This window comes from Melanotaenia boesemani, chromosome 11 (genome assembly GCF_017639745.1).
Source record: "Melanotaenia boesemani isolate fMelBoe1 chromosome 11, fMelBoe1.pri, whole genome shotgun sequence".
Taxonomy (NCBI): Eukaryota; Metazoa; Chordata; class Actinopteri; order Atheriniformes; family Melanotaeniidae; genus Melanotaenia; species Melanotaenia boesemani.
This window is the reverse complement of record NC_055692.1, coordinates 9,531,060-9,557,640: the sequence shown is the minus strand read 5'-3', so window position 1 is coordinate 9,557,640 and position 26,581 is coordinate 9,531,060. Positions and strand designations below refer to the sequence as shown.

The 26,581-nt window shown below is 37.0% G+C and overlaps 1 protein-coding gene across 1 annotated transcript in view; it reads right to left on the bottom strand.

The window, feature by feature from the left end:
* Positions 1-26,581, bottom strand: part of si:dkey-215k6.1 (transmembrane protein 132C) — a 261,090-nt gene that overhangs the window by 16,210 nt on the left and 218,299 nt on the right. The window contains exon 6 of the mRNA XM_041999349.1: positions 25,800-25,943. Coding sequence (XP_041855283.1) covers positions 25,800-25,943 — 144 coding nt within the window. The remainder of the gene's footprint in view (positions 1-25,799; positions 25,944-26,581) is intronic.

The following is a 26,581-nucleotide window of genomic DNA, read 5'->3' as shown; positions in this document are numbered from 1 at the left end:
AAAATATAACTGCCATCCTTGATAGAAAACAACAGCAAAATGCAGAGTTTTACAAAGAATTAGAAGATCTCCACCATCCCTCAAAGTGGAGTCTCACAAGATGAGACTTTACTAAAATAATACTATTCAATGGAAACACCTGCAAATCGAAAAACTTTTATTTTGTGACAAACTGTAATGGAAATGCAGCTAGTGATAACATATTTGACATATCAATCACATGAGAAATCTGACCACATGAGTTTGTAGTTTCTGTGTGCAAAACATGCTTGTATGAACTTTGTCTTTATTGTCTGTATATTCAGATATACAGTGTAAATAGAAGGTATTAAAGTCATGAAACAGTTTATTACATATACAAAACCAAAAAGCTGTTTTCATTCAAGAGCTTTAAAATCTTTTTTTTTTTTTTTTTTTTTTACAGATTTTGTGTTCACATAAAATTTTAAGAATACTGACTCCACTTTATGCCATGATGAGTTTATATGGTGGCATGCTTATTGGAAGGACTTCCAGATAGCTTATTGAGCTTAAAGTCAGAGTTTTCAATATCACAGAGCTAGATCGCCACGGCAACAAACTAAAATCATTTATATTCAAAGGGTTTGGACTATGATCCCATTAAAAATTTCCACCATTTCACACTATTATTCTGGTGATAACCCAAATACCAAAATTAGACTGAAACAACTCTGAAATGTCATAATAGGCAACTATTAATCCAAGCAGATGCCTGACATTATAAATTTAAAACACTTGATTGATGTAGTGTAAAGGTCAGATTGTCAAAAACTAAAAGAAAATCAAAAAGTGAGCTGTCAGTCGAAATCTGTTGCTTTCTGTGGTGCCAGCACATAATTTACACCAATATAAGTCACGCTTCCACTACATAATGTTGTGTTTTGTTGTTACTTCACTCAGTTCTGTGAGATTAGAGTGGAAGTGAATTCTCTCTTTACAGGTAAGCATACACACCTGGGACCACACTCATTTCATGTTGTGCAACATTTTTCTCTGGCTTCTTTACAAAACTCTTTGATCTTAAAAGAAGTTAACATTTTGTACATCGGAGCCAAACCATTTCTTTCATATCTCCCCTCACCTTTTAATTTCTTTCAATTTGACATTCATCTCTTTGCTCCCTAAACATAAAAGGAAAAGGTGCCCAACCCTTCTCCTCCTTGCTTTCTTTTTTCCATTTCAGTTTATTAGTTTTTATATCTCCCCCCAAATCCACCGTTTTCCTCTCCTGACCCTTTCCCTTACTATTGTCTCCACCTCACCCTCCCCTCCTTATTGCACAGCCTCCCTCTTCATCTTCCTCTCTCTCTGAAACCTGATTTACCGCTTGTTAACATCAAAGGGATGTTAGACTGTTGCCTCAAACTATTTTTCCAAATCATTTTTATTTTCCAGGTGTAAATTAGTGTGAAAACTGCACGCTTACTGTGGTAGGGTTTGATTTCCAATGAATGTTTCAGACTGCTGGCACGGAGGGGGGGAGCATAACGCTGTGACCGTTGCTCATGTCTGTTATTTGCACCATAGGTTTGCTGAATTGCCTTTGCATCAAAATTGAAGGTCGGCCCCTTTTGTATAAAAAAGAGGAAATATCTGTAAGTTTAGGGCAGAAAAACAGAGGTGTTTTTGTAAAATAGTAAATCTGAACAGAGAAGGGTGTGTAGATGAAAAAACGTACATCTGATGGCATGAGTATATTGTAATGTGTCAGTGTAGGCTTATATTTAAATTCTAACTTTGCCTGCCCCCAGTTCATGTTCTTTGTATTAAATTCCAAATCTTTAAACAAGAATTAAATCCAATTTAAAATAAGTCATTTAAACTTGCAGGATTCTTTAGTTTTCCAAGACACAATACATGGTTTTCGTTGACTGCCAAAGGCAACCCACAAGAGAATAATACTTCCTCCATCTAAAGCCTAAAACGGCCACAGTACATTCATCAAGACAAATACATTTTCAAAAGCATGCTAGTGATGATCTGTATTAGCTAACATGTTTGCCATTTAAACTTAACCATGACCACCACCCGTTTCTGCTCTGCCTTAGAGGCCAGAAATGGGTCACAAGCATGTAAAATTTGAGTTTAGCTGAGCTGCTAGAACCCAGTCCTTTGTGTTTGTGTGTGTTTGCATGTGTGTGTTTTTGTGTCCATGGCACAGAGTTGTGCAGCAAAGATCCAAAAGAGACTAAAGAGGGCTGCCAGAGACATGATGTAGGGATGGCGATACTCAGAAAGAATTGAATATGACTACTGGCAGACACACTAACGCAATACAAACATACACACAGCTGGGGACATGGTAGTAGAAGTGGCAGTATGAAAAATGTGTTTTGAAGGATGCTGTTCCTTCTGTGGATCAGCTATTTTTACCGTCTACAAATGTGTCATCTGCTCTATGATTCAGTCCACCTGGCAAAAAATCCAACAGACAATAAGCGTCCGTTTACCTTATCTGCCTATAAATGACTCAACTGTACAGCAAAAGAAACGGTTTCCTGTATATACAAAACTCAAACAGAAAGTTATTAATGTTTCTTTTTCTACTGTATTAACAAATACAAATTATAACAAATTATAAGCCAGTGAAAATGAGTTGCTGTTTTACTGAAGAAAACTGATAAGAAACATGACGTGAATCTTGGCCAAAAAGATGTAAAGACTAACTAAGTGCAGGGTGAAACTAGAGGAGGGAATCTAGACCTGTGATCAAACTACCCATCCTCCATTTCACCACTTTAGATCATTTTCAATGACGCTCACCTCAGGTAAAAACTCCTACCACTTTCTCTAACATTAGCTGCATCCTTTGCACTACAGATAAAATTTTTCTCTTTAATTTCATTTTTTACTGCAATAAATACAAGTGGAGTAATGCACAATGCATTGCTGTGATTTCTGGCTACAGTCAACTTTTATAAGTTTGATTTTTCTTTATCTCTTTTTAGATTATTCTTCAGGGTGATGACATTGTTTGTGAATATGTTCTTTTCTTAAATTCTTTTAACAAAATTAGAAAAAAACATTGTAAAATATGATGCTTGCTCATGTAACGACCGTACTTGGTGAAAGAGATATATTTACTGTATTTGCTTTCATACCAATCCTTCGATTAGAAGACTTGTACTTGAATTTAAAAGTGTGTGCTAAATTTAAACTGAATCAGAAGGAGTCCAGAAACGGTATCTGGTGAGTCTCATGAAATCTACCTGCCATTCATTTTTAAAAATGTATTTAAAATTTAATTAAATGAGAACTTTGATCATTTAAAGGGAAATAGGTTGAGGAAAATAAAAACACTCATCAAATATTATTCAAGAAACATTTTAACTCTTCAGCTTTCCTGATTATTAACTGAATAAATAATTGCAACCAGTCTGTGATGCAAATATGTAAATTTAAAAATCTACTAAAAGCTGAATAGTGGAGGTTCTCATCATTCACTGTTGTAGAACATTGAAATGATCTGCAACTATATTCCAAACATTTCTAAATAAAATTAATACAATAAAAATTCAAATACAATTTATTTTGTATGATAATAATGATAACATTAAAAGCTATACAACTTGTGTATAGATTATTTTTGTGAAACCAAATGTGCCCTGTATGACATGAACATGTGTTCTTATTTTCCTGCTGTGGTATTGGAATCCCTCAAAACAGTCTTGTCCTGATCAAAAATCCACTTCCAAATGAGTAAAAGGTATAGTTCATAGTTTTTGCCTTGTTTAACTTCACAAAACCCCCTAAAGGTGACATGTGGAACAGAATTTAAGAGTTAAAAGTCAGAATAAGGTTGCAAATGGAAATTCAAAGATTTGCACAGATATATGTTGCTTATTTTTTACATTAGTTATTTAAAAATTATTAAAGACTGGAAACTATATTTTTCCATACAGAAAAATATGGTATATTTATGCATAAGATGTATAAATATTACTATATTTATGCATCTTACAGTTTAATTGTACAATTTTTTTTTTCTCTCTCTGACATTTATGCTGCTATAACACTGAAATTTCCAAGTCTGGGAATAATAAAATACGTCTGATTCTGAATTAGTCTAAAATTAAGGATCGATAACCCAGTGGGATTGAATACATAAAGCAGGCAAAGTTCAACCCTGCCCCAAATATTATAATGTTACAAACAGGCCTAAAACAATGTATGAGCGTTGAATAAACCAACTTTACTGTGGCCTACCATCTAGCTGTGTATCGCACACATTGCTAACTGTTTTCATAAAAATGCATCAGTTCCAGATGCCAGAATGTGCAGCATGTTTGCTGCTTCGTTAAATTACAAAAGAATAAAGTCAAAAAGAGGAATAAGATTCATTTTGTGAAGAGCAAAGTTTAAGTGTGCAGTAATACAAATGCTGAAAAGGCAACAATTTGCTCAAAAAGTTCAAAGTTGGAGGGTCAAGTTGATGATCTTGTTCAGGGATTATTACAGGGCTGTATGTAGGCCCTTTGTGGAGTTACACAACACTAATTCACTTCGGAAAGAGTTAATACCAAACTGGGAAGTAAAAGTCCTTTACACCTACTCTGAGAGCCAAAGTTAGAGGAGAAATCACGGTCAGCAGACTGTCAAGTGGATTCATTTTGTTCAGAGCCAGAGGGACAAAGTCAAGGATCACCTGTTTTTACTACTTTTTTTTAAAATCATCATTAATAATTTTTCACAATAATTTCACATCATATACTTGAATGTTTTAATCACTCATGTTAAGCTGGTAGTTGAGAGCACATTGTTCTGTGTGTCCATGAAATCTGCTCAGAAATGCTTACAATTATAGAAGTTAATCTCAGTTGATGAAAAATAATCATATGTGATTCAGATTCATACACTGAAGTGCAAATGTTGATGCTTTGCAGGGCAACGTTTTATATAAAAAAAAAATGATGATGGAGTGACAGATAGATACTTCACTGATCTGAAAGTAAATTTGGGGAATCAGCAGCACTGACAACACAACAAACAATTTGAAAATAGTGAAATAAAGTGATGATAGGGAAGGTAAAAATAACTATGTACACATAAGTAAACAAAATAAAGGTATAAAAAGTCAGTTTAAAAGTGGCATGTGTCAATAAAGTGATAAAATAAGTGAAAGTCCCATATATTGTTCATAGCATTATCTGTTGTGCTGTCGTGCCCCCCTCCCTCCACCCCTCCCCAATGTGCCAACAGTCTGATCGTCCAGGGTGGGATGGATTTGCGCCCGGCCATGAACAACGAGACACAAGTTTCCCGGGAGGCATTTTGAGTTATTTACCGATTTTGAAAGGTGGTTTTTAAACTTTCAAAGTCCCCTTAAAAATCTAAGTTGAGTAGCCATGTGATTCCACTTGAATGTGCTGGTGACTGGCCAAAAAGTGAAGAAAAGAGCTGGAATAGCCAAATAAAGGCAATATGTGGCTGTGTTATTCCCCCACCAGAATTAGTTCTGCAGGGAGTTTTCTGTGATACAAGTCAAATACAAAGTTGACAGTTTTAAAATCTCCCCAAACTTGTGGCTGTTCACATATGTGCTATTGTTGAATATTGCAATGATGATTTAAAATGTGAGATAAAAAGAAAATTCAGCAAATCTAAGGTGTGTTATTGTGGACCACATTCCACCTGTAGACCTGGACAAAGGCAGCTCTTCTAACTGGAACGCAGCCCTCAATAATACATCTATTCTGGTCTTGTGGTGACAAGAACATTGTCATTGTCAATATCAACATTGTGCATGTTGATATTGAAATAACAATGAATTTTCATTATGTTGTAGAACCCTAAACTTCTATCAGTGTATAAAGATCAGATGAAGAATGAACTTTTAAAGGATTTCTATTTAAGTATGAAACTAAATTTAAAAAAAATAAACGTTTAATCATAAAAAATAGAATTAAAATGTGGAGTAGAGGTTGTATCCTTTTAAGGCACATCTTATCTAAACAGAAATTATTTTAAGATTCATCCTTGTGGTGGTTGTAAAATGGATGGTTGCTATCACACATGCTAACAAACACACAGCTAACCACAATCACACCAACACACAAAGATATAAACTTGTTTCACAAGTAAACAGCTGAGTTGGAGGTTTAAGGACACTGAAGAATGGATTTAATTTCTCTGTTTCTGAGATAAAAAAAATCAACTTAGATGTTGTGGAGAAGGACAAATAGGAGCAGGAATAAGGGGGAGAGCAAAGCAAGAAAAAAATGGCGTAACAGCTGTAAAAGGAGAGCTAGCAAATAATAGGAAACAAAGTTAAGACAAAGCAAAAGTGTAGCTCATTTAGGATTTGTTTAAAGACTCTTTTTAATTTTATCAGATCCCGAAAGCAACAACAGCACACAACCAGAACAAAGGCAACAACTGAAAAGCTTTAGCAGTCTCTCAACAGCAATTTAAAGAATAAGAGTGCTTCAATGTTAAAAGTCACTTAAAAGTCATGCTTATTTTTCTATATGTGTTTGTTGAACTTTTTTTTAACTCTTTGTGCATACAAAGTGTGATAGAAAAAAATTGAGCGATTTTTATTCCACAGTGTTGGGAAAGGATAAACAACTATCAGTTTCTTTCTTATTATTTCTTACTTTGCAAAACCTGAAGAAAATTGATTCTCTTCACTGCCTCTTAGTCCATATTTAAATTCACAGAAAATGTGGGTCACTAAATGTACATGTTGTGACTTAATGATGTGCTTGCCACAGTAGAAAAGCTGTATTATGTATGCGGGAACCTCTGAGCCAAAGACCTCAGGCTTGTTTTAAAGAAAATGACATGTTTTATCTTGGCTTTTGTGTCAAGGTTAATTGATGGTCATGTCTCTATACGATGAGCGTGAGCATGCAGCCATTTTAACGGTTCTGCTTAGTGAGCACTTGTCAAACCACCTGCTGCTGTTTTGGTGCCACCCCTGGAAGAGCTGTTGCTTTTTTTTTCCAATGTCAGACCTTAAAGGGGTGGTGTTGGCTTATGGTTATATGTTATATTGGATAAATCTATTTAGATACTCTATTACAGGGCTACTCAATTCGGTCCTACGAGGGCCGCAATCCAGCAGGTTTTCCATGTATCCCTGCACCAACACACCTGAGTCAAATTAGGTGGCTCTAACAGCCAATCAGGTTCTACACAATGACTCATTAATTTGACTTATAAAACTTTTCTTTATATAAATAACCTGGACTTTTATGAGTCATTCCCAAATAACTCAAATGACTCAACTTTAACAGCGTTTTGACCACAAAACTTTAAAAGTGAGACACATTTTATGATTTATAAATATTTTTGTGGGTTAAATTGTGCTTTATTTGGGTTGCTATGCTTGGTAAAGTCTTTAAAAATTGGTGCTTCATAGCGTGCACATAGATTGTCTGTATTGCACGCATCTGGATTCAACCAGAACTTTACTATGCAATCCATGTCACTGCTGTCACTGGGCCATGTTGAGGCACTGAGCCACTGTCTAAACAGAAGAGTCTACAGCTCCAGTTGACGCAGAAAACGTAGCAATACCACAAGAAATCGTGGGGGCCGTGTTGAGCAGAATGGCTGACATGCGACCAGCAAAAGAAACAAACCAGAGGAACAGGAAGAAAGAATACGTTTTTAAAGAAAGGCAATGCAAGTGTTTGGGGTGTGTTGGGCAGGTGGAAACAACAACCAGAGTAAAAAAAAAAAAGTTAGAAATAGCCCCCTCCGCCATGTGTTTTCCGATTTGTGGGGCTATATAAAGTAATACACAGGCAATGGAATAAACTTCTAGTTTATTACACCTCTTTCTCATTCCTAGGAGTCCCAAAACTCAACCACCCACTCACCGCATTTACCAAAGATCTCCCTAGGCAAAGTCATTTATTTAAATTCATAATCATTTCCCTTAAAGCTAAGTGATCTGTCTAAATTTACACACTGCCTCCTCTGTCCTCTGCCAATCTATTTCAAATTTTCTCTATAAGTCTCTCAGATGTATATTTTTTCCTCTGCAATACCTTTTATCCATTCTCTCACTCTCAGGTTTCATTTTCTAATCTTTTTCTGTGTTTGTTTCACAGTCTCTCCCCTTCCTTTTCCAGCCATTCCAACTGTACTCTGCCTCGAGCAATCCAATCCATCTGACTTTAAGAATCATATCATCCAATCAGGGCCCACACATTAGACAGAGGCGGGCCCTGAGGGAGAGACTAACCAACTCTGCAATGGGATTGACGTCCCACTTGTCTGTCATTTAAGAAAACCCACACCAGGCAAGCTGCCTCTTCACATGGTTTCATATGGCTCTCATTTAGGCATAATACTTTGCTAGATGGGTAAAGTCATTATCAACCTGCATTCCCATACATTATTATGCATCAGCTTGGATTATAGACAGCAGATATAAAAATGATAGAAATTGTCTAAAGGGTGCACAGGCTTGACAGTTAGTGTCTTATCTCTGGGCCTGTCATTTTGAGTTTGTAAAAGTGCAGAATGACGTAGTCTCTAATGGCCATTTGCAGCCTGCTTCTCTTGACAACTAAAGTGTATAATTAATAGATGAAGACTGACAGATAGAAAGAGAGATGAAGAGAGTATCAATGAGAACAGTCCAATGATTTATTAGTTAAAAGGATAAGGCATGTTACAAGAAGTAAAAAAAATAAATAAATAACATCAAGGATCAACACAGCCTCGGGGTGACAACTACAGCAATAATAAAAGGACATGGAAAACATAAAAGATAAAAAAGAGAGGAATATCACTCGAACACACAACTGTCACTGACTGACAGGAAAAAAAAAACACAAGCCTCAACAGTTTGATGTTTTCTGAACCATCCATCCACCCTTGTTTACAGGAGCCAGAGGGTTTTGACGCTTGAACTTTACTGATATCATTGTTCTGCAGAGAACATACTCATGATGGCCCCTGGTTTTCATGACTGACAAAACAGGCAGCTTAGTTTTAAGCACAATTTTTAAAACGGTTTAATAAAAAAAAACAAAAAAAAAAACATAAGAACAATAGCATGCTCAGTAAATATAACATTTAATTTAAACACATTACCAAAACTTACCGCAACAATAGAAAGTGGCTTATAAAATAACTTCTTACTTAGAGAACTTTCTTACTTTGACTCTCCTGTCTTCGTCAATGAGGTCTTCAGGGCTTTAGGAAAAAGCAGAAAGCGGCTTTGTGTTTGTGCCTGTGTGTGTTGGGTGCAGCGTGATCTTTTTTTTTCTGGAAAGTTCCCAGGCCCTATGTGAATTAGTATGCTTATTAGCATAGGGATATAAGTCAACACTGGCCCCAATATGTCTATTTGTATGGTCCTTTTGTGGCCTAGGTATGAGTGTGTGTGCATGTGTGTTTGTATGAGTGGAATGATTTTACCCAAGTGTTTGCACATGTTTTTTTAGAAATTATCTTAATTTTTTAAGCTTACAGTTAAAATTATGCTTAAAGAAAACTTAAGAAATAGTTTAAAGTTGAATTTGTGCATGTTTGCTTTGACAAATGCCTTGTAAAAAAAAAAAAAAAACACACACACACACACACACACACAAAACACCCCTTCCTGGTACAGCCAAAGTGAAAATTGCATTTTCAGAGGAGCAAGAGTGTATTTGATTGCAACATTTGCGGGCATTACTGAATGAAAATGGAAAAAGGTGTCCAGTTTGAAAAATTGTAGCCCGAGACTTCATGTATCTTGGGATTATTTTCATATGATAGGGGAAAGCAACAATGGGAGTGTGTCCGCATTGTCGTTGTTTGGTCTGCTTTAAATGGACCGTGGTCTGCTTCCACAGATAGAACCATTCAGTTGGCGCAGTGTGAACACCAACTGTGGACCAAAGAAGCGGACTCTGGTCTGAATGAAAGTCAAGGGTTTTGGTTCACTTGCAAACAGACTATCCAGTGGACCAAAAAGAAAGTGATGTATACCAAACACAATAAAGCATCAAGAAGAAGGGGGGAGTGATGCAGACTATTGTTTGGGTAGGAGGGAAAACAAAGCCAACAGTGTGTTCAGAAAAACTTATATGTTCTGCACACCAACATAAATTGGGAACCCCAAGACCAGAGTCCTGCATGCAATTTTCAAACCCACCCTGAACCTGTTAGGATGATCACCAGACCTGGCCCGTTGATGTATAACCTACAACCCGACCTCCAACACACACGTTAACACATTAAGTAATTGTAAATATATCCTGTTCCTCATTTCACTGCATTATTTCTTTTTATTCGTTCTTATATGTAATGTGTTGTTGTTTGAAGGTTCATTTTAAGCAGAACTTGCTCTTAACATTTTTTTTAACTTGCATTATATTGCACTGAACCACGAGAATACCTCCATATAGTCTGTTATTTTAACTCTTGGTGGCTTTCTTCATTTTATTGGGAGAAAAACTGTAATCCAGGGAGAGGTTGGGGTAGAGTAGCTGCAGCCTTGTTTCAAAGACAGCCAGCCGAGGAAGTTCAGACATCTGATTAGGATGTCTCTAGGGCACCTTCCTTTCGAGGATTTCCAGGCATGCCCAACAGAAAGGAAGCCCTAGGGTAGACCAAGAACTCACAGAAGGAATTACATAGCTCATTTACCCAGGGAACGCCCCTAGGTTCCTATAGGGAGAATAAGACATCATGAGGAAGGTCCCTTCTGGCAAAAATCCACCTAGCCTGTTGCCAAAGCTGCCCAACTTTGGATACACAGATGAAACTTATTGATAGATTATGGATTTTTCACATTGTAGGAACCCTTGATATTTATACACTTTAATGTCCCAAAAAATGAAAACAAAATGTACAACAAAAGGGAGCCAAATTTGTGTTTTTTTTTTTAACAGATTCCTAAAGTTTTGTGCAAGTTGACTGTATTTCCAGTTCAGCTTAGAATAAAACTGCAAATGAAAAGTGAGTTAAAAAAAAAACAGTAAGACAGTCAAAACAAATGGGATGACGCTCTATGTACAAGAGAAAAAGTGTTACACAGACATATGTTATTGGACACTAGTCCAATGATTGAGTTGGATAAGACCTTTTATCCAGCTGAATGCCATACTTTCACGTAAAATATAACCTCTTAAAAAGTAACAGTTTTTTGGGGGATGGTTACCTCAAAAATGAGAAAATAAATATGCACCCTCGGCTTTTAGCTCCACCAGGACACACTGGTATGAACTTGCAAGTTGACTCTGCACAGCTTATGTGTTCAACATGGTGCTAATCAGCTTGGTGATTACCTGCTTGTACTGTGCCAGCTCAATTTTACACTACATGGTTTCATAACATTTAGTGAGGGAGGCTTAAGTGGATGTAAACATTAGTGGTGCAATGAAAGACCAAACGCCTGACCTCTGTGAAAGCGGTTCAACAGCTTGGCCTTTCCAGTGTTAATAGCCCTGCACTGGAGGACAACTGCTGACTGCTAAGAAGAATACAAGAGGAAGTTTAGCAATACTGCATCTGATTTAGACTATTCTTATCTCTCTCTTGCACTCTTAATTAATTTCATTCCATCTTTGAGTTTTTATTGCTGAAATGAGAAAAACAACATTATGTGGGAGGCCAGACAGAGGCGGCTGCAGACTGAGTAAATCTAGGAACTAAATAAGACAGCTGATCAGGATTCCTCCTGATGTCCTCCCTGTGGAGCTATTCAGGTCAGATCCATCTGGGAGAAGACCCCCAGGGCAAGCCCAGGAGAGACTAAACATCCTAGCCAGCTTGAGGCAGCCTCAGGCTCCCCTAGGAGGAGCTGGAAGACATGGTGGGGGGGGGGACAGAGCTTAGTGCTGCTTTGTTTCCTGTAACCTTAAAAGGAAAAAATATTGTCAAGCAGCATATTGAACTGATTGTTGATTATCCAGTTTAAGGAAAGGAGAAGAATCCACCTTATTTTTTAACATAAAAATGACCTTTAAATAAATTTCAGGTTTGTAAATGGTGTTATATCACTATTTGTCCAATTATACTTAAAAATTAAACACATTCTCTTTGCTCAAAGCATCTTTTGCTTATTTTGTCTGTGACCTAATTTATAAAGCCACCTTATTATTATTATTATTTTTGCTCTTTCATTGTTTATCATCCGCTCACACTTTCTTTCCTTCTCACCTGTCAGGCTTACTTGCACTTTGAACAGCTCCTTTAGTCTTTTTGTATCTGGATGTGTGAATGAATGCATGTGCAAAAACAAATGTGAGAACATGTGAGCCAGCGAAGGAGAGGGTACTGCAGGCTTGATGCTAAATTGGTGGGACAAAATATTCTACAATACGCAGTACAAAAAATGAAAAAGACTTCAGTCATTTATTGTCAGTTAACCAATTATTATCATGCCTGCTGTGGATATAGACCGAGAAAGAGAATCTGAGTATGGGTAGAAACAGGTCACATGCAGAAAAATCACCAGATTTTAAATTTGCTTGAAAACACTTACAGAAGATTAGCAAATATAAGATAAAAACTTCTCTTGTTTGCCATATTTAAATTAAATATAATCTACTAAAAGTTATTTATAATAGAGTTAAGAATTTAGTCTTGTTGCAAATGTAAATTTGTATTGTGTCTTGTATAAAAAAAAAAAAAAAGAAAGAAAGACACACACACTCATCTCCTTTATCAATACCAAATTGTCATGACAACGATTGGGCAAGCACAAACCATTGATGCACATGCACACACACACACACACACACACACACATGATGACGGACAGCATCCGCAGCAGTCCTGTCTGTGATTTCTGAACTGTTCATGTACTCCAGTGATGGGGTGCTAATGCAGGAAACAGCATGGCTTCCTGAGGGAACTCAAAATGGAGGCATGTCAACTGCTACCAAGTTGTCAGGGTGAGGTTGGTGGAACTGGAGGGATGGGGGAGGTTGGATGAGAAAGCAGTTGAGGGTAAAATGTTTGGGTTTATTTTAAGGCATTTTTCCAATTTCTGTCTGGTAGTGAAAATGAGCTTGATCTAGTAAAAATCCCTGAATTATGACATGTATTTGTGTTTGTGATGAGAAAACAGCGTTTAGAGATGGAACACATGACACCCTCCCACTGAAGTTATTAGTGTTTGATTTAAGCATGGTAATCAACTGTTAATTAGCTATTGATTAAGGCCGGGATACTTTATGGAGGTGAGCAGATATGTGTGACATGGGGCACGACATCACAGCACAGCCATAATTCAGCCTGTTCTGAATGAACACATGAACAAACACACACACACACACACACACACACACACACACACACACACACACACACACACACACACACACACAAACCATACAAACATTTACTTGGTATCTTAGGCTGTCTTTCTTCATTTCTTAATTCTTTTGTTTTTTTCAAATTTACCCTTTTTCAATGTACAGAAATATTTGAAGCTACCACATTTCTTACAATAAATATATGAAAAAAATCATTGAAGATAAAATGAACACATAAAGAAAAATTCCTAAAATGTGCTATTATTTATTAAGCTTTTCCTAAAAGAACCTTGTGAATACAGCATTTACACTACCGTTCAAATGTTTGGGGTCACTTTGCCATGGGATTCAATAGGGAAGTGACCCCAAACTTTTGAACGGTACGACTTTATATCTCCAAATGCATTTCATTGATGCTGGTCAGACGAGAGTTTTCTTTTTATCACAAACTCTTTCCGTCTCATGGATTCTGCTCCCTGAATAACACAAATGTCACAGGCATCATCAGAAGTAGAAAAAAAAACCAAAACAAAACAAAACAAACTAAAGAACTCAGCATGAAACTTCTGAACCTTGTGTTTCGCAAGCTATTTCTAAATCAAATTTTGTAACCTAACAACTAAATAATCAATGATATTGATTTAAGGATTTAAGCTGTACACATGCATGATCAACCAGTTTTAAGCAATTGGACAGATGTAAAGAACAACTTAGTGCCATTTTTAAATAATAAGTCCATATTTGGATCAACACAATATGAAGTATGTATTTTACCAAACCCTCGTTAAACATGCTGTTGTGATAGAATTCCATAAACCCATTTTAAAGGCAAGTTGAACTGTGTGAAGGCAGATTTCTGCACTCCCCCAACCACATTGTACTGACTTTGATGATTTTGCTGTTTGCAAAGCCTCAAGTTAAGCAATTTTTCACACCCTGGTAGTTCTTGTCACCAAGCAATCTGTTGAACACTTTATGGAGAGGAACTGGGGGACATTCATGGCTTTGCTGATTTAACAACAAAGCCTCATTCCTTGTTGTAAGAACTGAATTGCTAGAGGTTTAAAAAATAGTTTTAGCCCCACTCAAGGTCACAGCTGCCACAGATATATGTCTGTGGGTGTTGCTAACGGTCCGGTCTAATGTGCACTTCAAATCACTGGCTATTTCCTAAGCCTGTTACTGCAAAATGGGAAAAAATGTGTGAGTTTAGATGATAGTGTGAGGTGTGTGTGTGTGTGTGTATGTGACCTCTGCTTTTAATCCACTTTACTTTTCATTTCCTTTCTAGGCTTTCTAATGACCCAGAGCACCTGGATAGAATCTCCTTCCTTCACTCAGTTTTAAGTAATTTTTCCACTTTTTTATTTATTTATTTATTTTTTATCTTTTCTTAATAAACTCCTACTAATTATTGTGGTTAGAGCAAACTTAAATTTTGCGTGGAAACATAATCTTTAATGTTTGTTAAATATTTGAATACTATTCCATCAAGCTAAAGGAAACAGTGGGCCCAAAACTAATGTCAACCTATTTCAGCATCATCCATCCATCCATCCACCATCACAAAGGTTGATTAGTTGACTTATAAAAATCTGTGAAATATAAAACCTTTTTTATTAAAATGAATTAACAGATATTTGTGTGTGTGACCCTGAAGCTGATGCTTTGCACCATCTACACTGAGTAGAGTATTTTTAGAAGTAGAAGAAGTAAACCAAGGTGACTGTAGATGACTATAATTCAAATTCAATTATGCAGTTATAAATTGCTTAAAAATGCCATTTATCCTCAAAGTAAATAAGCAAAATCCAAACTGCATAGCAAGATGCTTTATTATTTTCTCCATCTTACTTTCCAGCCTGACTTTATAAACAGCTTAAAAAGCTGAAACCCTCTAGCAATGATTAATATTTTTTTAATGATTGTTATCTGTTTGATTCAGCAGCCGAGAAGCAGCTCCAATCCTGAAGTGCCGCAACACGAAGAAATTCATTTGCCAAGAGCAATAAATGTACCGGGAATTTTACTTGTGACTTTGATGTATGTACATAACAACGTACAATGAGACACACAATGGGACCAAGAACTGACTTTAGCTTAGTACAAGGTGATGCAAACCTTACAAATATCACGTGATATTTATGTATAATTTTACTGTCATGTCAACGAACCAAGGGCAGCAGCTATATTAAAAGAAAACCAAAGTGGCAAATTGGAACCATTTTTAAAGATGTATTTTCTTTGTGTAAAATCAAATAAATTTAAATAAAAAGTTGAATTTAACCCCAGAGGTTTAAGATGCTTTACGTTTCAGTAACAGGAAATAAATTCCAAAGAAATGACTGTAACAGGATCATTGTTAAACCTGGAGGGAGCTGAGGGAATCTGTGTCTGCTTATCATTTTCTTTTTATTCTTCAGCAATATCTGATATGGCACCTGTGCTGACTGAGATGTTTATGATTACTGTAAATGCACAAACACTAATTCAAAAAGAGAGGAAGAGCTTTATCAGCACAGGTGAAAATCATTTTCTTTTTCAAGCAGCACATCATATCCAAAGGACATGTGTTTGCAAACTCAGCTATTATTTTGCTTTCCTCGTGTCACAAGACATGAATTATACTGTACAGTCGCACTTAGCCCTAAACATATTTCACATTTGCATAATTTCCATCGAGTGGGAAAAGTGTTGTCTTAATTTATTTAGGTACCATACTGTATTTTTTGTAGAAACTCAATACTGTGCTCCTATTTGTCATCTTCTATTTATTTCTTTGAGAGAATCTGATTACAACTATCTCATAAAACATAAATGTAAAAAAGCAGAATGTGAGTTATGAGTTAATATCTGTGTAACATAATATGTATACTCTAAAATAAAACTAATTACAAACCTTACACTTAAATTAAGAAAATCAATTACTTTAAAGTTGTGTCTGCAGAAGGACATTATGCTATTATAGTACTTAGTTAAAATAAATAAATAAATGAATAAAAAGTCAGCCCGGAGTATATTTTTTCTTATTTATTTAATTTTTGCCTAAATTTAAATTAATTAAACAAAAGACCCATTTTTGTCTATTCCCCCATAGACAAGTTTTCCTTGACTAAACTGCACATGATTATTTTACTTTGAGTATTTACATTCTTTATTATTTGTTATGTTCTGTTGACATTGTATGTGGTGCCTTCTGTGACTTTTAATTGACCCTTGGGGACAAATGAAAGGGGTCAGTTTGAATTGAAATGAATTGAATTGAATTGAACTGAATTGAATTGAATTGGAAACTATTTTGCAAATTTTTTTATGATCTCTGCTAATTTTCTCTTTAGTGCAGTGGTGGCCAAACTTTAGTGTTGTAGTTTTAAGAACCTTCTGCCACAACAACATAAAAATAAATAAATAAAAAATCATAGATTACATTTTCTTTATTTAATTTCACATATTTATGAATGCATATTAACTAACTCCACTCCAGTTTATTATTCATTATTACTTCCATGTTGAAAACCAAGGAGGAAAACAGCTGTTTTACCTAAAATAAGTTACCCATTGTGAGTTCTGGTGAGTTAACATGCACACGTAGTTTTAATAAATGCTAATTTTCAATAAACATTCATCTTCTCTGCAACAAAAATTCAATGATTTGTTTTTTTTTTTTTTTTTTTTTTTGGGTTCCTGTACAAAGTTTTTACTCAGTGTCATTAAATTAGGCTTTACTTTTTGTGTAATCATGCAAACAAAGACACAAACCATTCTGATAATGTAAACTCTTTTGCAGACATAAAATAAAAGGTGTAATCATGCTGACTGATTTTATGTTTATGCTGGACATACACTAGGCCTATGGGTCTGGGTATCATTCTTGTTTTGCATCATTCCAAAGAAAGAGATCAACCCGGACACACTCAGGGGGGCTGAGCATGATGTCATGATGTCATCAGTAACAGAATTTTAGTGAGAGGAAGACTACAAGACTGAAGCGATAGAAGAGGGTGTGTCAGTGTGCATGTATCTGCATGCCTGTTAGAGGGAAATGTGAAATGTGTGTCGCTGCATGTGTTAGAACAGATGAAAAGCAGATTAAGAATTGATCTATGTGCTGTTTAATGAACCAGTTCTTCAGTTTGACATGCATCTATGTGATCTCAGTAGACATGGTTACACATTTCTTGGTCTTTGGAAATGCCCTGTGTTCACACTAATCTTTGTTCTTCTTTTCCCCCAATTCTTTAATTTGGGCATAATTTCCTTCATCTCTCTCCTCTTCTGCCCTGTGGCTGAGTTTTGTCATTTTGTGGCTTTGTTTGGTAAAACTGCAGAATAATGAAGGTTTTTGTCGTAAAAATTGGTAAAAGAAAGTGCTTCATCATAGTTAAAAAAAAAAGAAGATATCAATCAATTGCACGCTAGTTTCTGAAGGTCATACAGCTATTCTTGTCAACAGAGGTGGTAGAGCACGCCCGATTTAAAATACAGAGGACAATTTTTAAGGAGGTGAGACTACATGCTGTCACTGCGCTTGAATATAAAAGAGGATGAAAAAAGGGGGTGTAGAGGAGGCGATGTGAGAGAGATGCCTGAGTTGAATTTGTATGTACTTACACAATGGGGACAAATGTCTTTTCACACAATCACACTGTGTGTATTTCGTATTGTGGTAGAACACGAAATACTTTGTCCTGCAAGTGAGGCATATAAAATATAGGGCTACGTGCTAGCAGTCATTTCAAATGACCACTGTGAACCTTCAGTGTCACCTTCACTTCAGGTAATTTCCTTTCTGTCTTTTCTGACATTTACTACTTCTACTGTAACGATCAAATAAAGGCTTGAAGGCCCTTAATGACAGAAAAGGGAAAAGGGTAAAGTTATTATTTTTTTGTTTTCTTTTTGCATTGCACATTTGAAACAGTTGTAGTTGACCAGACTACTGAATAAGTGAAAAGGTGAGGTGGAATAATAAGTTACAGAAAAAAAATAGCTTCAGATTAATAAAAAAAATTGAATAAAAATAAATCAATGATGTATTAGTAATGAGTGTGTAAATATGTAATTAAAGTTTTCTGAACTGCCGTATTCTTCGCACCTATGTTGACCACTATGTTTTAACTTTAAAATAGAAAGAAACACTTTGCGGGGGGCATTAAACATTAAATTAGTAGAAATCTATTTTGTTTAAAATATGGTTTAGCTGTTGGAGTTTAAGAAATCACAATATTGTCTCTAAATTTGTCTCTAAACATTTATAATGGCCAGAAAAATTAATCGTGATAATTTTGAAAGAAAAGTTAAAAAAGAAAACCATGCAAAAAAGTAGACTGTATTAAACTAATTTGCATTCATTTTGGATTTGTTGTTGTGACCATTTCTTTCACTTCTTTTGAATTACATTCAGAATAGGGCTTAAATTAAAAAAAAAAAAAATGTACAAAACCCTTGATTGAAAAAAGGAAAATCAGGTCTAAAGTATCTAGCAATTTTTATTTAATGCCATATCATGTCATGTAGGCTTATGGAAAATCACTCTCCCTTTCACTTTAATCAGTCCATCTCAGACATTATTTAAAGCTGTAAAAATGCTGATTATACATAAACATGTGAAAGCAAATGTGCCTGAAATGGCTCTATAATTGTTGGCAATACCATGATTGTGTCCTTTTAACTCGCCTTCATTTCAGGTCTCTCCCCTTGTCTCCTCTTTGTCTTCATTGATCCAATTCTCGTCTTCTCACCACCACATCCCATATCTTTCCTCCTTCTACCTCCTTGCTTTGTGTGAGGTCAGGATAATGGTACTAATTTGTGTGTATGCTTGTGCTTGTCCCCTGTCTGTCCCCTACTGGCTGTGACACAGCTGACCTACACATACTGCTGTGTCAACAGCAGCAGCTCATACGCACATCACAAATGACAGAATCTCAAGGGACCTTAACAAGATAGTTTACAGTGACAGAGAATGTGACAAGAAGGAGGGAGGGCTGAGGAAGAGGAAGGAAGTTATTATCCATGTAGCACTTTGCTGTTGCTTATGTTGCTGTCAAGGATAAATGGGCTAAACTGATCAACAGGAACTGCGTCAGTGAAATCAGCAGCAGTATATCGTAGCACAGTGACAGGTTCAGCCAGTCATTTCCATACGTTCATTATTTGGGCAGGAAAATGTGCTCTGCTGGTCCCCCAGCTAACATTCATCTACCATAAGTAATTAAACAAAAGGTTAGTTGACTGAATTCAATGTGAAGCCAAATGAAAAGCTCATTTTCTTCAGATTATTGCTTATAACTCATAAGACCAAAAGCCCAGAAATATTTTACCTTGGAAGATCATCTTTTATTTTTGTGAGTTAAAAAGTTGCTCAAAAAAGTGTTTTAAGCCTAAGTGCCACATAACCGTATGCATGTGTGTGTGGCCTCAGAGCTGCTGACCGAGATGTATTGATTTATTTATTTAAATGGCACTTAGGCTTAATTACTGTCAAAATTGTTAATGTTAATGCAAAGAGATTTATCTGTGGATTTAATGTCTTGTGCTTTTAACACATTAACACATACAAGGTTATAACTCATGCCATATTCAAAATCCGAATTTGGCATTAACTCAGCAACAGAAGATGATTTTGGGCATAAAGTTGCCTTGTCACTGTGGTGAACCGAATCTTTCAGAAACCGCTTTATCCTACATGGTTGTGAAGATTCCGACAGTTTTCAAATCTTACATTTAGAGTATAGACCCATTTGAAATATCACTCATGTCAGGGAATTCCATCCTTTCCACTTCTTTATTCTGGAAGTATTCTGTGATCCTGACTCTGTGGGGGAGAGTGTTGTTATCCTGGAGGATGGAGTTAGGTCCCAGATTTTGGAGATATGGGACCACCACTGGTTCCAGAATGTTTTTTCAATATGGATTTCTGTCTACTATGAGCCAATCAGGTTCCAGTAATCCATCTGTAACTGGTACGCACCTGGCAGCACGTGAAGCTCACAAGGAGACTGAATAATATGAGAAGAACGTTGCAGAGGATTTTGGCACATTTTTTGTGGGGTACCAGCCACGTTTAGCTGTGTTGCTCATTCCACAAATGCACCATCTTTACATGTTTTACTTTGTTGTAAAAGTGACTGATCAGACTTCAGTGACTGATCAAACTGCACATATATACACTTAGGTGGCCCGGCTCCCGGCTCATTGCGGTCACTGCCCCTCAATTTTAATTGCACACAACACACACTACATAAACAGTCAGGAGCTGGGAGGGAGAGGGTATTGGGGACCTCTCACACCCGTGTTCCCCCTGTGTTTGGCCGGGGGCGGGCGGGGGGAGGTGGTTGCCCCGGGGCCGGATCCCGGGGTGGCTGAGCTGGTGGGCTGCTGGCTCTGTGGGTGTTGGGTCAAGGGGGGGTACTTGGGGCTCGCTGTCCTCTGCTCCGCCTGGGGAGTCCCCCACGGGGCATGGTGGGTGGGTTATGTGTGACGTGACTATGTGATGGTGAGTGCTTGTGGGTACGGCACAGGGGAGGGTGTGAGTGTGGGGTTATATGGGGTGCAGATTGGAATAGGTGGGGAGTGGGGGGAGGGGGTCGATGGCGCCCTGGTTCCCGGGGTGTGCGGCTGGAACATCGGGGTGTGTGCTGGCCTGAGCCGGGTGGCTGTCTGGGGGGACCTGGTCCTCCTAGGCATGTTGTGGGCCCTCTGCCTTTTTGGGGGTGGGGCGGCCGCCTCTGGGCTCCTGGGGCCCTGGGCCCTTCGCTTGGGCTGCCTTGGGTGGACGGTCCCTGGCGGGGCCGGTGGCTGCTGATCTTGGCCCACTGGGACCTGTGCCCCAAGACCGTGGGGGGCTCTTGCTGGGGCTCTCCTCTGCCGCCCTTCGGGTGGGGCTGGACTTGTCTTTGTGGTGGGGTAGCTTGGGTTGGTGCTCCGCGGTTGGTGCTGAGGGCCTGGGTTTCTGGCCCTGGTCTGCCTCTGACCTCCATAGGGGCGTGGTCGCATTTGCATGATCTCACTCACCACTCTTCATCACTAATCACTCCTTATTCCTCATGCTCTGCATGCTGACACAGTCACTGAGTTGTCCAGTGGGTTTTTATACTAAGCAATAATTCTTTTTTTTATTTTTCCTGTGAGTTAGTATCTGGTCGCTGTTATGTCTTTTTGATTTGGTTATTATTTAAAAACTTTTTTTCTGTGTGTGTTTCTGTTTTTGTAAAACGTTGTAGGAAATTTTCTGGTGTGTTCATGTACAGGTGTAACAGTTTGTTATCTGGTGATGGTGTGGATTGAAGGGTCGTTGCCTTCTGTCTGTGATCTTTTTGTCTCCTTTCTTCTTTCCCTTTTGCTCTTTTTGCTATTTTCCATCTTTTTCTGTCCCCTCCAGTCAGGTCCAGCAAGATTACATAGATTCCATGATTCAAAGTAAATAAATAAGTAAATGAATCAGAGTATCAAGAGGAGCCTTACCCATAGGCCTCCCCTTGGCAGAGCAAATTTGTTCAGCACGATACAGCAACCAGATTATCATTTTGCTTGCTATGATGCTGGACAGGACGTGATGAGTCAAACTGTTCATGTTACACACTAGTCATATTTAATTGTAAGACAAACTGTAACCTGAAGCCTTTACATTGACTTTTATTTGCCACAATGAGTTAAATACGTTTTGAATCATAAGCTTGTCCTATGATAATATGACTTTCTACTGGTTTCCATAAAAGCAAGAATATAGTTTACATACTTATTATTATTAAAAAAAAAAAAAAAAAAAAATTGTACACAACATTTATACATGTTTGATAGATTACTTGTTTTTGAAGGAATCTTTAGTGGTTTTGGTCTAACATCTTCATCAAAAGGGGCAGGTTTTGTGAGAAGCCTGTGAGGGAGTGATTCCTGCTTAGGGTACAATAGTCGTGTTTGTGCTGTGTTGGCTCTCTGGATGGTATCTCACAGCTGTCATAGTGACTCACTGACAGCTACCTGGAGTTGTACCCTGTGGGTGCAGATGTCAAACATCTGTTTATGTACAAACAGGATGTGTTTGTCTTTTAGCATGTGTGTGGGGAAACACAAGAGGGATTATCTGTCAGATCAAATGTCAACAAGCAGCATATCACTAACGTTCAACCATCACATGCAGAATTTTTCTACCACTCAAACAAACATAATCAGCATGATGTCATGTTAATGAACAGCTTAACAGATAGAAACAAGTTTACCATGATCAGCATTACCAGTAAAACTTTATGTATCATGTTGTAGATCCCTTTTTTGCTTCCCCATCAGGCATGGACACATGAACTCTTGGGTGTCCTTTGATGAATTCCTCTAGGATTTTGAGTTGCAGACCAGGCCGGCTCCAACACGTCATGCAAGCTCACGATCAGATTGTAATCTGGAGTCTTTTGAGTCTAAGTCTATTTTATTTTATGTTTGTTGAGTAATCAGTTTTTGCAGTGTTGCAGTAAAGTCCTGCAGGAGAAAGTGCTGACATAAGGGAGCGCTGTTGCCGTGGTAAGGGGTTCTTTGGTCTAAAAAAATGCTTAGCTGGATGGTAGCATCCATGCCAGAGCCCAAGGTTTCCCAGCAGGCGATTGCAATGTTCCTGATGACCTATGTTATTTGCTGTCTTCTGATGTTCTTCCTCTTAAAATTAAATGCAAACTTGCACATTTGACTGAAGATTTGGCACTAAACATAGAGGTCTATGGCATTTTTGAGAAATACAATAATGGGCTAAAATCTGGGAAATTATTTAAGATTAAATTTGTTTAAAACAGATTTAGTATTATTAATTATTTTTGTATTAAGCCTTTTAGATCTTAAGTGCCCTCTGGACATGGACACAAGTAGGATCCATTGCAGTCACTTTTTAAAATGAAAGAAATAAAAAAAAAAACTGGTTTACAAGGTAAAATTCTTAATAAATTAAAAGACTGCTCCTTACAATATTTGTGGTTGGGATTCTCCAGTGAAGACAGCTTATTTCTTTAGTTCCTTCACTTTTTCTTCAATTTTTGTGGCAACATAACATTAGAAACATTAGGATTTTTGTACAAAGAGATAACCAGTGCATGAATTACACTGAGCTGATACAAGAGTGCTTTCTGCAGCATCACAAGGCGCATTACAACCTTTGTTCTGAAATACTTATATGCTGTATTTTTTATTACAGATGTTCAGTTTCCTTATGTTCAAACATGTTTCTTTTGTTTCTTTTAAAGAAGAGGTGATAGCCCTATTTGGCTCATATGATCTTAATTACTAAGCTTCACCTTTGCTTTCTACATTTTATACTGTCTCAATGTAGCCATCTATACAGTGTGAGTGTATTGTGTTCGTAGTTTCATTGTTTGTATGTCCTGAGGACATAGAAACAGCCACATACTGTAGCTACCTATACACTACAACACACTTGTAGATGTAGTGTAAATATTACACTTCACTAAATGAGTTTCTTCTATTTCCACTGTGCTGCTATTGATTGCTCTTAAACAGCTTTAGTCCTGTCGGCTTGTACCAGGAAATTGGGATCATATTGAAGCTGTCACAGCAAGAGTGTGTTTCCTTTTAAGCCTCGAGGGCACACTGAGTGATGCACAAGAGGAATCAATCTTCAGACGCTGCATTGAATCGTTTCTGTAAAGGTGTTAAATGTTTTTTCTGCTTTATCAATTAACAGAGTAGCTCTGTAGTTATTTTGTTCCACAGAGTGTCTCAGGGCCATAGCCTGTCCTTCCATCAGGTTAAATTCTAAGTGTTTGCGAATAACCGCACTGTTAAAGAAGTCCTTCAAACATCAACATGGATCACTTACAAGACAAAAAAAAAAAAAAAAAAAAACAGTTCCAGATGCCCTCTACACTCTTTATGGGAGTTTACTAAAGTGGAATGAATGATGGAAATAGAAAGATACAACATATTAACTTTGATAGGTAGGTATAGGTTCTGAAAACCATTCAGTCCAGTCTCATGAAAGAAAATTATATAAATTTACAACTGAAAATTTTCAGTTAGAGTCACTTAACTCAATGTATTATTGCCCATCTCCAAGATGTCAGATGGGGATCAGAAATTAATCCTGATGTTGTTTAACTTTTGTTTCTATGTTTTGTTTTTTGTTTTTTTGCAGGGACAATGTACATGAATACACATCATTGCAAGAGTACCATAGTTAGCTAAATGGCTATTTGTGGTTCCTTGTTTTGCTTAAATTGGTGCAGATATGAAAGGGATACACTTCCATGCAGAGAAGCATGCAGGTCATGCTGCATATATTTCCATCAATAGGTCGCTGATTCCACCGCAGATGCAGAAACTAAGCAATATTAGAAATGTACATAAATGAAATATATATTTTTCCAAAATAAATCAATAACTTTGACATTTTTCAGATCAGACACAATGTGATATTGATCACTAAAAACATGTTGGATGTAACTATAATCATCAATGTAAATTTTAAACCTCAGTGCAGCAACATGCAACTATTTGCTATGCAAATATTAAGCTGTATAATTATGATCTTACTGGGGCATTTAGTCTTTTCTGTTCTTGTGTTATACATTAAATTTAACATATAAATACTTTATATTTACTTTTCAAGACCCTTTTTTTTATCCTGGACAGCAGTGCAAGTTCTTTTAGAGCGAGCAATGGTTTAGGTTTTTCTCTTCTGCATAGAAACATATTGAAATACGTTTCAGTTAAATAACCACCACAAAGCCAAAGATAAGATCAGAGTCCAAATTGGTTGAGATGGAGGATGAACTATCTGAGGTCACCACTTCAGGTTTTACTGTATAATTATAGTCAGAGCTGTTGCTGTTTAGAAAATACCAGTAGTGCCCTAATGCTGTACAACATCAGAAGATGGAAAATATGGAAAACCATTTTTATTTTGAAAATGTGGCATTTAGGTAGCTGTTGCTTAGTAATTATACAGTTGACTGTGATGTTGTGTCAAAAAGTCACATCCATTTAACTGTGTAGTCAGTCGTTTTCACCATTAACCTCATCAACTTGGTTTAATCTACTTAACTAATTAAAAAAAAAACATAGCATGCAGAAATTTAGCTCATTTTATGGTCAGGTATACGTATATTTTTTTTTTTTATAAATCATAAGTTTTGATTATTTTTCATTAGAAATACAGTTTTCAGTTTATGACCTGTCATTGATGTGATTGATGTAAGTCTCTGATAATTGAGCTTGAGAAATGACTTAGACATCTACATCAAACATGCCCAGGGGGCCATGACGTCTTCTGTTAATTGACTGAGGCAACTTGTTACTTTTGCACAGAACAAAATATCAACCTTTCAGTGTTCACAGCTGTAACATCTTCCCCCAGCATGCAGCGCTGATGGAAATCTAAAAAGAATAATTTAGGAATCAAAAGCATATTTGTGCCTTGAATCATAATGTGTGTGTGTGTGTTGTATTGTATTAAATAGTTTTTGTATCGTGCAAGAATAAGATCGGATTTGGTTGTGAACTGAACATAAATGGGGAAACTGTTAACATAAGTAATAAATGAACATCTTTGTGTGGTTTTTGAATGAATACCTTGACAACATCCACATCCGTCGAGCTGCAGGTAACCGAGTCATCCACCTCCCTCACCTGCCCATCAGTTTCCACAGTAACCAGTTTGATGGGCACTGCTACTCGTCGACCAGTTAAAATAGCTGTGTTCACCACCTCTGTGTCCTACAGAGAGAAGGAGCAGAAAAAAATGTAACAAACTGAGCATGCTCAGCCTCTAACCATTAGAGTTAAAGTTTATCACATATACAATAAGAGACAATTGTGTAATATTATACTTTATACCTTGTTGTAATTTCAAAAGTGATTTATTACTCGAAAAAGGATATTTGTTAACCTATTTTTTGACAGATGTGCTGTCTTATTGTATTTCTAATTTCCCATAATGACAAAAAGCAGGTAATGTGTCACAAACATTGTCATTGTCAGTTTCTATATGAAATGTTTCCATTTAAACGCATATGACAAAGACATGATGGATAATGATGACAGACGCATGAGGAGAGACAAAAATGAGCAAGTAATAGCAAACAGGGGAGAGCTAGGAACAGATAGGGACAGAAAAAAAGTGATTATAAACCTCTCGATTACTGTAATCAGCATGATTACATTTGATTAGATCCTTCCAACAAAAATAGCACAAACAAACCAGCACATGCACACACCTCAGAACGCCGTGTGCCGGCGTCAATCTTGATTATTTGGCATTGAGTTTCCAAAGGGGCATTTATCACCGCCAACACGAACACAAGCCTGATTACAGGGTATTTTGCGAGGCCCACTTTTTTTCTGGATGGGAAATG